Source organism: Thunnus thynnus, chromosome 20, assembly GCF_963924715.1.
Source record: "Thunnus thynnus chromosome 20, fThuThy2.1, whole genome shotgun sequence".
Lineage (NCBI taxonomy): Eukaryota > Metazoa > Chordata > Actinopteri > Scombriformes > Scombridae > Thunnus > Thunnus thynnus.
The window spans coordinates 26408453-26422770 of NC_089536.1; the positions used below are offsets into that span (position 1 = coordinate 26408453).

The 14318-nt window shown below is 40.3% G+C and overlaps 1 protein-coding gene across 2 annotated transcripts in view; it reads left to right on the forward strand.

The window, feature by feature from the left end:
* The first annotated feature begins 754 nt into the window (after nt 1-754).
* The window catches only part of jmjd1cb (jumonji domain containing 1Cb), a 131840-nt gene continuing 118276 nt past the window's right edge, over nt 755-14318 (forward strand). For both annotated transcript variants that reach the window (XM_067576750.1, XM_067576751.1), the window contains exon 1: nt 755-1146. In XM_067576750.1, the coding sequence (XP_067432851.1) occupies nt 991-1146 (156 nt within the window). In that variant the 5' untranslated portion in view covers nt 755-990. The remainder of the gene's footprint in view (nt 1147-14318) is intronic.

A 14318-nucleotide genomic window follows, 5' to 3' on the forward strand; every position in this document is an offset into this window, starting at 1 on the left:
GTGTACACAGTACATAAAAGCAGAGATACTGTATCACACGCTGCAATAATCAGTAAAATATACAAAGCTGTAATTGAAATATAAGGGATAGGACATTAAAGCAGCACTACATGAAATTAATATTGACAAAATGAATCCTAAAATATAGAAAATTGGTTAAACTGGCCATTGCAGGCACAGGTATAGTCAATGACAGAATTAAACAAATTCTTAAATTCCTTTTATTTTATTTTACCATCCTCGAAATTTTGAAAAGCAGTTTGCTTTCTGGAATTGTGGATATACTCTATGTTTCCTGCATTCTTTTTTCTGCATGTAAATTATAAGCATAGGCTATAAACACATAAAATCATACTTAGTCAGTGGAAATCACAAACAAAACTGCAAAGTCATAGTACTGGTACAAGTACAGAATTGTATCTTTATTACAATGGCGACAAATATCAACACTATTCTCTGTTTTTTCTCGCCTATATCACAGCTGCTGTTGTTAATTTAGGAACAGTGGCACTAGAACGAACAGTAATGATAGTGGTACTATTACAGTGGTAATAGTAGAAGTAGCTGTCTATAGTTGCTGTTAAAAGTAGTCGTGGCAGTTCTATAAGTACAAGCAGTTTTTAAGTAGTTTAGCGAAAATAGTACCGATGGGTTCAGTTGAGCGGAGGGACACAACAGTGCTGTGGTCTGTGAATGCCTTGGGATCCAGCGGAGAAACACAAGTATGGATGGCGGTTGTGCTGCGGTTCAGTGTTCCACCGTTTTTTCAAGCGGAGAGAAAAGAGACTGACGCTCGAGCGGGTGGAGACTGCTACACATTTAAATCCCCCGGGTCGGTTTTTCAGCTTTTAGCAACAAATAACTTTTCCTTTTTTATTTTCTTTCTACTGTTGGATTCCTTTAGAGCTGGTTTAATGTCGTAAATGACAGGTCTGTAAGGGCGTCGTTGTTGGGAAGTTTTTCGAGGGGGGGTTTGACCAGCAAAGGGCCATGGCAGTCGAGGCTCGGCCGGAGCTGGTCGGGAAGCGGTTCCTCTGTGTCAGCGGGGACGAGCCGCCTGAAATCGGCGACATCGGTCGTTGGCCGTGGAGGTCCGGTGTCATACGCGCAGTCAACCATCGTGACAGCGACAACACGGACCTGACGGTAAGGAAAACGCTGACTTTGTCCTCCTCTTTGGTCTGTTACATGCAAAGCAAATGGGAAACTCTGTGGTTGGTGGCTAGCCAGCGAGGCAATGTTGTAAACTTGCCAGGCGGAAATTATTATGTGGCTTTCTTAGTTATTACGGGTCTTTGGACCAGTGAGTATACCACTTGTATTCATCATTGTTTCACCAAAATATTTGTCATTATTAAGTGTATGAGTGTGACTAGCTATTTGACCACTTAAGCAAGCAAGTTAATGGGAGGCAGACTACCAGCAGGGGGTTATGGAAAGCAAACGGCAAGCGTTGGTCCAGACAGCACTTATTTACACCAAAATCATCCAATTTATCTCACCCATAAAGCTGTTTTCTGCGGCTAAGCAAACCTCCCATGTTTTTTAAATGTAGCGCTAAGAATTGTTGAACCACAGTGAGGTCCGTGTTGGCACACTGTCTTAACCACAGCGGTTAATGTAAAGCGTTCATTTAAAAATAATCAGTTAAATAAGGAGAAACACCTGGAATTACAACTGATAAGTTACCGCGTTGTGATCGTAGAGCAGCTGCATTTGTAAAGCATGTGTAACAATTTGAGTCCCGAGCAGCTAAATGCTTTAATCTGCTGTACTGCAAATCAGCTGACGGAGGTAAGGTTAGCTTTCTAGATTTACCCCGCGTTACAGCCTTTACGTTGAACTAATCCATTAACTAATCTATTTCCTCGTGGTTATTGGTCACAATCCACGTTATTTGAGAGGGTTGGTCCAACATAAAGCTCCGTCTGCCTGTGTTTTCCTGGCGGACAACAACCCCTCCGACTTGGACAGGGACGCAGGAATGCTAGGACTTGTAAAAACATAAAACTGGCTTGCTGCAGGCTGAACAATGGGCAGTTTGTCTTCATCTAAAATATTGTCTGCAATTTCAAGACAACGCTGTGTTGCCACTTTTGGAGCTTTCAGGAGCAGACATATTTCCAGCTTGATCTGTAATTATTACATTCTTAATACAGTCAGTAGGCAGGCAGTGATGGATGAAAATCTTGGCAATATTTAGGTCTGATTTTGTTCCCTCTTAAAAAGAGGTATTTTCATATTGGGTTAACATGCCAAAACCAGCAAACAATGAAATATTTGCCCTGACAAGCCCTTGGCTGGCTAATACACAGTACTGTCTCACTGTACAGTGTGCCTGTTCCCCGTTTTCTTTTGTTCACAGAATCCTTCTATCTGCCTATGCAGATAACTGGCCAAACCCTACCACAGTACCTACTGGAATATTTAGTGTTTTCTATGTACATATGTGCTATTTCTTGAGGACGGTAAATCACCTGACATTACATCTTCCAGCAAATATGATAGTTTAATAGTCATAGCTCTCTGGTAGGGTTATTCTTTGTGTGTGATTTTTTTTTATTTGAGCGTGATTGGAGGTAGCTCACTTCTTGTGTTTTATACGTGTATTTTAAAGCGTACATTTAGGCCAGCATACATGTCACCGGTCCTTCTCACATGCAATAGACTGCTTGTGGTGCTTTTTTACGTGATGTAGACAGTAGATAATTGTGTCTTTCTGTTATACGTTTGCATGAAGTCCTATCTGATTTTGACAGGAATAGTGAGGTGGCATAATTCCATGAATCGATTACAGTGTCATAGCTAAATGCCTCTGCACTGCTCACATGTGTAATTGCATGGTCCCTTCATCTACGCAGCACATTGCATGTACTCGTTTGTATCGCACAACAAACATGTTCCCAGCTTCCTAATTCCCTTGTAGAATTGGTTCTTGTGTGTGATGTGATTTAGGCAGTGAGTAGTGTTCTGGTTTAATTCCATACAATGGGACAAAGTCTCATTAGCAGGGGGCTTAACTAGCTGAGTGAATACAGTGGAGAAGGATTGGAGATTAGATTAGAAGAAGTGTGTCAAGCCAAGCTGTCAGGCCTTTGTCAAGTGTCTGTGGTCACATAGGCCAGCAGCACTGGACTCTACTGGAGTAGCAACGACTCACCGTGTCTTATTCATTCATATCTTAGTAGGGAAATAATGCAATTTTAGACAGTGAGTAAGTATGTTCATAAAAGATCCATGTGAAATGACCACCTACCAAGCACCAAATGTCTCAGATCAGTCAGGCTGCATCAGTAAGGTTTATCTATTACACTGCTTGGTAGCTTTATAAGATGTGTTGATTATACACTGAAAGAATTCAAGGCACGTCAGTTAATCCATTTGTTGTCAGCAGTAAGTAAATAAATCAGCAACTATTTTTAATAAATCATTTTTCAAAAAAAACTGCCAAATATTTCATGGTTTCAGCTTCTCATGTGAGGATTTCCTGCTTGTGACAGTAAACTGAATGTCTTTGGTGTCTGGACTATTGTTAGGAAAAAACAAGCAACTTGAAGATGTCACTTTGGGTTGTGGTTTCTGACATTTTATGGCCCAAATGATGAATTGATTAATTGAGCAAATGAGCGGATAATAAAAGTGATCATTAGTTACAGCACTAGTCCAATATGATTTAGGCTTTAATATTAAAATGTTAACAGTTCTTACAGCATTAGCTTCTGTATTTTGGAATTAGCTTCCAAATTAGATTATATTTTATCATTTCAAATATAACATTGATTCTACACACTCATCATAAACACTGCATGTGATGGGATCTCACCATCCTTTGTGCATTACTGTTCAGGCTTATATATGACGATATGCTGTTGTGATAATGAACACCACAGAAAACATCAGACTTTTAACACTGCTGGAGTTATCAAGTATAATAACCCCAGTGACAAAATAATATAGGTATGATGACCTTTCCTTACAGCTTTAAGTAAAGCTATGATAACTGTACCGGAGGCATTTGTAGAAATGTGTGTTCCCTTACCAGTTGAGGAAAATGTTCATTATTATTATTATGTCAGATAATTTGAGATCTTTAATGGTGTACTTGTGGTTAGAATGGCCCAGTAATAGACTTTGAACTGGTTGAGCAGTAGAGGAGACCAGTTTGACTGGTTTACTGTCATTATGGACTGAATCAAGCAAATAAAAGTACTGATACATATTGTATAATTGCTTTACAGCTAAGTCTATACATGATATATAATGGCAGTAATAACTGTAGCCTGTTGGCTAACTGTTTGTATATACTGTTATTTATTCTTTTTAGATATCCAATAAATAATAATCCAATACATGCACAGCTTCATACTTAGTCCACATTACGCAAGGAGCTCGTTACCAATTAGTTCATATATCATGTATCTGATATGATGAAACAATTAATTATGCTTATTAAAGATATTGAATGAATCATTTATGAACAGGTTTAAAGTCAGTCCAGGTTTGTCTACTTTATGTCTGAGGAAAATGTTTTAAAATGTCATATTTATAGCAGTCATGCTAACCTGACAATACTTTCAAATACAACACCATTAGCTGGGCTGTTTAGTAAGAAGAATGCATTCCTCATTTGGGTCCTGGGATTAAAAAAAAAGTTCAAGAACGCTCCCAAGTATTAAAATGCATCACTCCATTAATGGCATCGTAAATTCCTTTGCAGTGACCCGATATTGGCGTCGCAGGGACAGAGTTTGAAACACAAAACAGAAAAATACATGACAGTGACGTGTGGGTGTATGCATACTGCATGCATATTCCTTCTAATGGGCAGACTGGATTTATTTGATGATCTTTTTATTGTCTGTACTTAATATATATCATTCTCAGTTTAAAAAGTCAACTCTATGCCTCATGTGCTTTGATGTATAGAGATCCCCATCATACTTGTGTTCTATATACAATTAAGAAAACAATTAGGCTCTATCAACTATGGTGCTGTTGCTGTGGTAGAGACATTTCTGAATCTGTGGTTGTGTCATGAATATTTGACAGCCTCTGTCCCTATCTTATCCTAAAACACAGGCAATTACTAACACACCAGACAGGCTTGATAGCTACCTACCTTCTCTGACATACAAGATAGTTTTTACAGCTGCCTGTTCTCCTCATGCAGCTGGGGACCTGGTCCCAAAGAACTAACAGGACACTTATGTTCTTGAGTTCCAACAGTGTTCTCTTCTGTCCTGTCCATCCTGATCTCACTCTTCCTCTGGGATCTTTTTAGTTAAGGAAAGTGACAAGACAAGTTGTTTTGTTCCTACCAATATTTTTGGCTTCAAGTATAGAAACTAAAAACATAGAAACACCTTCATTTTTTTTTGTCTTCTTTCCCCTACAGTCTGCTTATCAGTCTCACTACAACCAACAAACCCAAGTCACACATTTTCACAGCCTCAACTACATACACACTCATCTAGCACGCCTTATGTTTATGCACTTAAATATAGAAACATTTAACTTTCATATTGATCCTTCCCTCTGCACGCCAAAACCTACTAAAGATTAAAAGCTATAATGTGGAAGGACTTGAAAAGAATAATGTCCTGTGTCAGCTGAAACAAATTGTCAGATAGCTTTCCTACAAGAAACCCATTTGTCTGTTGTAGAACATGAAACGCTAAAAGAAATCATGGACAGATAATTACATTTCTCTTCTCACACATGTTGGAGAAAGTTTAGGGTATATACAGTATATTCATTTTATTTGACCAACTATCCATAGTAATACAGCAGAGAGATTGATCCTGATAGATGTTTTGAATGAATGTATACACCCAAGCCTGATTCTTATCAGAAGACCATATTGATGGGTAGACTTTTATTGTGTTATATCACAATTCATAGATGGGCAACCGACTTCTACTATTCCCCTCCCCTAAATGAGTAAAATCTACAGAGCTGCAGAGAAGCAAGTATCTAAACTGTGGAGATTTGACTTTTTCTTCACATAGACATGCATCCTACTGGAGAACTGATTAGTTTAGTACTCCCAAGGCTGAGATCCACAGAGAAGCTGATATGAAGATGCTGCCAGTGACCATTTCTGACCATTCACCTACTGGACTGTCATGAGACATACAGTCTCAAGTTCACTATGTTTACAACAATGCCAAAAAGAAAAGAGGGCAGCTAGACAGCAAGAACTGGAACAAATGATTGGAAAGTTAGAACATGAACATAAACAAACCTCAAATCGTACTCTGCTGAATAACCTCACAGATGCCCAAAGAGAGTACAATAGTCTGATTGTTGAGGAGGAGAAGAAGAAGAAGAGGAAGAAGAAGGCAATTTCAAGTTGACTAATCAAAGATATTATGAACGTGATATATGTATATATGTATATATGTGTATATATATATGTGTATATATATATATATATATATATATATCTCATACCTGACTGAATTAACCCATGAGCCCATTGAAGAGTAGAGATGCAACAGATAAATCATTTGAACAAATAAGCAATGTGTTTACATTCCCAAGATTGTACTACGCTGTGTGAGATGCTGAAGTTACAATAAAAGGACAACAAGAGAGAGTGATGAATAAACATGCAGAAGGAGAGCTGAGACTCTGTACGGCAGTGACACAGAGCAGAATACAGAGCACCTAAATAGCATTGTAATTCCCACGCATACAGCTAGTTTTTTGGAGGGACTTGAGGGACTGACAGACGCTGAAAGAAATGAAAAAGCTCAGCAGCAGAATCCTACGCTGGCACATGAGGCATAAAACTGCTACACTCATCTGGATTCACAATGAATGGAAAGAGCAGGGCAGCCAGGTCATTGCCTATAGGAGCCTTTGTTTTCCATTACAGTCTACTGTGCGTGTGTGTATGTGTGTGTGTGTGTGTGTGTGTATGTGTGTGTGTGTACAGTAGCAGTGCTGCTAGTTTGTGTTTAGGTCCGTGGCCTGAGGTTCATCCCTGTGTGGCTAATCAGCAGAAAATGACAGGCTGTGACCGGGGGAGAACCTTCCACATACAGAATCCATGCTCGGTTGTTGCAGTGCTGCAGTTCAGCCAGCTTAGAAACATTTCTAAGCTGTGTGTGAGAGTGTGTTGGCTGGTGAATAGCAGCATTGTTCAGTGTATGAACGCACACCAGCGAGACAGAGAATAAAAACGGCAGGAGAGAAACGTTCACCTTCTAATTTGGATGCTACAGTAGGGGAGTAGACATATGCATAGGGCTACATCACTGCATTGTTTATTTCACTTTAAACATACGCGTTCATTAGAATGATACTAGGCCCTCAAAAGTGTAGTAATGAACTATATACTAAAGTAGGTAATTAATAGTTGATAATATGTTCAAACCTGGCAATAAATGCTTACTAATCCAGAGTCTCAGTTAGCTAAAGAAGTGACAAACTATGCATTCAAATATTTGTTGTAGCATTCCAAAATAGGGTTAGCAAAATTCATCATTATAACATCATGATGATATAAATATTTCTCATGTCCAAATGAGTGATACTGAGCAAGGTGTCATTAGTTACTGCAGGAGTTTGTAATGCGTAGCACACTTCACTGGTTTGAACATCAGTTTGATTATTTTGTGTGATCATTTAGCTATATTAGGATATAAAATAATTATCCCAATACTATTAAGGATATTCTCAACCATGTCACTCAGCCCTATTCCAAAATATATGAATAAAAATAAACAAATATGATATACAGAAAGCTCATACTCCTCAGGGCATATTGTAATATTATGATTGAAGTGTTGTGTTCACAGTGATCAGTTCAGTAGAAAATGGCCTGAGTGTTCACGTCACACTGTAACACCATTCATAGCATGAACATTTAGCTGTTGTCAGTGAATGAAGCTGGAAACACTGTCCAGTTGCATACATAAGGAGTATCACTGTTGGACACTCTGCTGCTCTGGCACTGCATTAAGTAGATGCAGAGAATAATGGGCTTTATTTGTCCTGTGCAGTCAGCCTCAACGTCATCATATCAACAGGTTTCCCTCGGTACAGAATATATCTGTCCCTAAGTTATCTTGAGACATGTTTTAATGTTTCTGCATCATTTCACAGTGCAGTATTTCTTTGTGCTGTGGTATACAGGCTGTACAGTAATGCCTCAGGCTCTTTCTTTTCTTGTAAGAATCAGCTGCAGTACAGTCAGGGAAATAAAAATTGTCAGTAAAATAGTGTCACGATGAGTCTTAATTTGTCAGGTTGATATGAGCACAGTGAGCTGCAGTATTGCTATGTGATGTCCAGGTTATGTGGTGTTTGGGCAGCACAGTAACTGGATACATAGAGTGTTAGTGGTTTGTTTTCTGGTGCCTAAGGAAACAAAATGTAATCTGAAGCCAGGATGGGCTGGCTGGATTGCTGGCTGGATGTACCCTTCCCCCCATCTCCCTCTCTCAAACACACACACACACACACACGCACACACACACACACACACACACACACACACACAGAGCACTAAAGCTCCACTACATCACAGTGCTACATACGGCAGCCATAAAGTCTCCTATAGGCTTGCAGGCTTCCCAGATAACCCTGGGAATACATTAGGCTCTACTACTCAACAGCTGCTGGTATACTGTGCTATACTAGTTCTATTCTCATCACGCTCTGCTGCGATGGAATTTTTATTTTAGAATCATATATTCTTAAAAATATAGCATGGCTTTTTAAAAAAAACTGACAAAGGAACCCACATGAAAGTCCATCAGAGGCTGGTAAAACGTATCACACTGACCACTAACTAGATCTCAGTTCTATATAGATTGTTGGTCTTACATTTTAACTTCAGAGTCTGAACACACACCAGTGTTAAACTGGCTTCACATAAACTGACTGCATCTCATGACCAAAGAGCTTTTGCTTACAACACTCAGACCAATAAGCAAGATGTTGAGATAATAACATGAACAACTACTGAATCAAGACATCACTCAACAACTGCACAACTGATTGATTGCCTCAAATGTATTCAGAATCTGATTTCAGTAGGTACTTTAGGAGAAATGTGTCAACGGTTCCAGAACAAGCACCATGTTGTTTCACTAGTGACAGCACGGCAAGTGGTCAGTTCAGTCAGGTGTAGCAAGGCTGCATGTGGATGTCTGATATCATCTTTGTACAGCCTGAAATGATATTTTTATGAAGCTATTTCCTCCATGCTATTACCATACCCAAATGAGCAAAACAAAAAAAAAGTGGCAATCTTCTGCTATCAATCAGATAGGGTCAGATAGTCTGATGCTGATATGCAAAATGATTGTAGATTATTTTGGTCTCTAAAGTGGTTGTAGTTTACCAACATGTGATAATCATCACTGATAAAGAGATTGATTATACTGCTGTTTTTGTTGTCCTAAACAATAAACCCAGAGCCTGGTAGTAAAACATTCAGTGAGAAGGCAGCTCAGACAGACTGTGACTGTGTCCGGAATATGAAATGAGTAAACCTCAGCCTGTCTGACTGCTGTTATCTCATCACACCATTAGACAGGCTGTGTGCTCCTGACTCGTCTGAATGAAAGAAATATGGTACGGTCATGTACCCACTGCTAAGATATTTACACTCAAACTGGCACTTTGGTAGAAAACATACAGATATTTAGTATTTCCTCCCAAAATCTCGTCCTGTCAGGGTCAAAAGTGCAGGGCTTACACCGTCACGGGACACTAATAACTATCTTGTAAAACCACAAGATGACTCTTACATTACTAAGTCCTAAATTTCAACACAGCGTCTGTTGGTATAAATGTCCTTTGCTAAGCTCCACTAAAAGAATCATTTGAGTCCAAGTTGTTTCTTAGACCTGGAGCTGTCCTGAGTATTTTTGAACGCTGCTGTCAGGGAATACTGGCCTGACCCTCTAACTAGTCTGTTTTACCAAAGAATGTGAGGAAGTTATTTTGGTGTAGCCAGTAATGAGGAGGTTGTGCTCGTTCAGTTTGGAACATCTCCCAAACGGATCGAGCAACTGTGGCTCGTACATGTCCATACAGTCTGCCTGTATCTGTTCCTCGGAGCAGAGAAGGAGACGTCACACATGACACAGGCGGAGTCTGGCTGTCCCCCACCTGAAGTGAACCTGTAACTGTTGGAGAAAGTTTGGGGCCAGTGGAATGTTGTCTTACCTGTCTGCATGATGTTTACCATCCTCAGTGACACCAGCTGATCCTCCTCTTGTCATCAACTAATTCACTATATTAACATTGTTGCTTTGTGCCAGTGGGACACTAAAAGGAGATGAATGGCAGTAGGCCTGCTCACAATCTCTCTAGTTGAATTTCAAAGAGGAGGCATGTCGTCCTCTCCATGAAACACTGCAGAACAGTTTGTTCTCTCGAAGCACAAGAAAGAAACAAAACAGCTTCAACTGAAAATTTACGGCAAAGCTCCTGATAAATACTTTTAATTGCATATCGTCATGTGTGGCAGTATCCTAGCTACAGTGGCTTGTGTTACTACTACTACGACTACTACTACTACTACTATAGACAGACACTTAGATTATTGGATTAGCTGTGTTACAGCTACTGAACCCCTCCAGCTTTAGTCCAGCACCTGTCCCTTTCTGTTGTTGCCCTCCTGGCTGTCTCATCTCATTCTGTTCTCTGTGCTGTTATATGTTGTCCTGTTCTTCCAGTCCTGTCCTGTTCCAGTCTGCCCTGACCTGTTCTCTCATGTTCTGTCTGCTCCTGTCCTGCCCCAGTCTGTGCTTTCACATTCATTGAGCTTTAGCTGGATTATTATTCATATAATATTACCAGGCATTGTCAACAGAATGAAAATTAAAAAAAAAAAAAATATATATATATCTCAATACTACTTGATGATAACATGCAATCAAATATGCCATACTGTGCAGAAAAGCATCACAGAAATGCTGAATGTTGACTAGACTTGATTAATTGTTTTTGTCATTTTTGGACAAAACAAGACATGTGAAGACATTACTTAAGCCTTTACAAAATTGTGAGAGATGTTTTTTTTTTTTTAAATGAATTGATTAATCGAGAAAATAATGTGCAGATGAAGTGATAATGAAAATAATTCTTGCAGTATAGCATAAACATGTAGTAATGAAGAGGTCTTCATAATGCAGTGGTGGTTTTCTTTGCACTGAGTGACCTGTCTATTGATTAATAAAGGAGAGGAAGACGTGCACTCAGCATCATATCTGCTTTAATAAACATACCAGAAATTTATGGACTTGAACGATGAGTGTCTGGTTTTGTTTTTCTTATCCCATTTATAGTTTTAGGGCTTTTGGTAGCTATATTTATATGCTTCTCTTCTCAGCTCGCTCTCTTTCATTTGGTCTTTTAAATGAGTGCTGAATGTCATTTCTGGTAGTATTCTAATGGTCTGAAATACACGGTCAGTAAAAGGTTCCTAATAGGTTTTCAGTGGAAAGAAGCTGGCAGAGAGATTGGCTGGCCGCTGTTATGTTCTTTAAATCTCACACACTGTCATATTCAGACAGACAGAGAGAGAGTGAAAAACAGGGAGAGAGAAGGATGGAGAGATGGAACAAGGGAGGAGAGAGAGAGAGAATGATGTTTCATAGAGCTGAAATGAAAGAGAGTGAATGCTATTTGAAAAATGAAGAGGAGAGAGAGAGAGTGAATGCTATGAGAGAGAGAGAGAATGCTATTAGAGAGAGAGAGAGAGAGAGCTATTAGAGAAAGTGAGAGTGAATGCAGAGAGAGAGAGGTGTACTCTCATTAGTTGTTTGGTTTTCTAGCCAGGCGGCTCTCTGGCAGAGAGAGAGGAGGAGTGCAGAGGAGGGAAAGAGAACGAGAGAGAGAGAAAATGGGAATGTGAGAGAGACGGAGAGAGAGGGGTTTCTTTCTCCTCTGTCTGGCCTCTCTCCCATAGCAACAGCGGCTTAGCCACGTGAACGCCAGTTCCTTTGAGTTCACCCACTGCACAGAACTTAACTCCTTCACCACCGGATCGCAGCACAGTACAGCAATAGCACAGAGAACGGAGAACTACAGACAGAATAAACATCCATCTGACTTCACCAACACAACTGGGCTCACTCATTAACTGAATACCTTCAAATGCTATTGGAAGGGAATAGTGTATATTATATATAATATAGAAATAGGATTTCTTCTGTGTTGAGTGAATACACAGTATTTAAATCCAGTGGAATAGAATGCAGTCATATGAAGTGCAGTAGAGTGGTAATAAATAGTGTCACATAGAGTAGAATATACAGAACAGTCAAATGATTCCACTGCTCTGTGGAAGAGTGACACAGTGGAATTATTGTTGACTGGAGCCAATGTGGGACAAAATTGGTTTCTGTGGGTTTCCTGACTGTCAGTGAAATACAGAGAAACCAAATCTCTTGGCCAAGACAAAGGAAGTTAATCTTAGCTCAGTAACTTAACAAAGCCACGGCATGTTTTTTTTCAAACCTATAAAGCTAATGCAGGTTTGGAAAAAAGGTACATACATAATCATTTACAATAATGCAAAACACTTGTTTGACTCTATATTATTACTCTTGTTATATTCTCATTTAGTCCCTCAACCTGTGACTCCTAATATAAAACAGTGTAATGAGTAGTGTAGGGACGTGTGTTGGTAGGTTGTCTCTGACCATTGACTGGAGATCTTCTATCAGTTCCTAAATGTGGGTAACAGTGTGAACGCTCCATAGTCTGCCACTAATCTGAGGATCTCCATTTTACCACAGAGTGAAGCAGAAAAGTCATACCGCTCATTTGTGTCTTTCTTTCTTCTCCCTGTTCACTCTGTTCCTTTTGTTCAACAGCCAGCTAACTCTTTCCAGATGGTATGGAGTTAACTCTCCTCTCCTCTCGTCTTCCTCTTCTCTCCTTCTCCCTCTCCTTCTCCCTCTCCTGCTCCCTCTCCTGCTCCCTCTCCTGCTCCCTCTCCTGCTCCCGCTCCTTCTCCCTCTCCTTCTCCCTCTCCTGCTCCCTCTCCTGCTCCCTCTCCTTCTCCTTCTCCCTCTCCTTCTCCCTCTCCTTCTCCCTCTCCTTCTCCTGTTCCCTCTCCTGCTCCCTCTCCTTCTCCTGCTCCCTCTCCTTCTCCCTCTCCTGCTCCCTCTCCTTCTCCCTCTCCTTCTCCCTCTCCTCTTCTCTCCTTCTCCCTCTCCTGCTCCCTCTCCTGCTCCCTCTCCTCTTCTCTCCTGCTCCCTCTCCTGCTCCCTCTCCTCTTCTCTCCTTCTCCGTCTCCCTCTCCTTCTCCCTCTCCTCCTCCCTCTCCTCTTCTCTCCTTCTCCTTCTCCCTCTCCTCCCTCTCCTCCTCCCTCTCCTCTTCTCTCCTTCTCCTTCTGCCTCTCCTCCCTCTCCTGCTCCCTCTCCTCTCCTCTCCTCTCCTCTCCTCTCCTCTCCCTCTCCTGCTCCCTCTCCTCTTCTCTCCTGCTCCCTCTCCTCTCCTTCTCCCTCTCCTTCTCCCTCTCCGTCTCCCTCTCCTCTCCCCTCCTCTCATCTCCCTCTCCTTCTCCTTCTCCTTCTCCCTCTCCTCTCATCTCCCTCTCTTCTCCTCTCGTCCTTGTCCCTCTCCTTCTCCCTCTCCCTCTCCTCTCTTCTCCTCTCCTCTCTTAGACATATAATTATTGACATGAATGTCAATAATTGGACAATTGGCCTATTATTACTATACAGAGTAGGAAATGTCAGGATTTTCTGCATCTCTCTGAATCATTGACCATATCTTTGTCTGTTGTGTTGGTCCATTTCATGTCAGTGAAAATGATCAGATAAAATGTGTGATTTTATCAGTTTAGTTTGGCTTTGGTAGTCTGTTACTTGCCATTTATAGACTAAATGATGAAGCAGTTATAATTGGCTGGTTAATAATCACTAGTATTAGTAAAAATATGCATGTTGTGTAATGTAACGGTGCTTTGTTTTTGTCTTCTTTCATTCTACAGTAGCATAGTTATTGAGGATTATAAAATGTATTATGATATTTAGTTGTTTTGATAAAGCAGAGCAGCATCTCAAGCCTTATGATAACCTGAACCTCATTCTATTTGAATAAGTACAGTATAATTCATTATAAGTAGTATTAGGAACAGGAGGGCTGCAGCACCTTTACAGTGCTTGGACTGCTGAATATCACTGAGGATATTGGCCCTCAAAACTCATATTGCTTAAACCTTAGTGTGAGTAGACTCGGTATTTGACATGTCTCAGCTGGAATGTGAACCGCAATTAAACAAGTTAACTCTTGTTATCTGAGAGAGGAAAGATTCCCTCGCAAAGAAGTCATTCTCTTATTG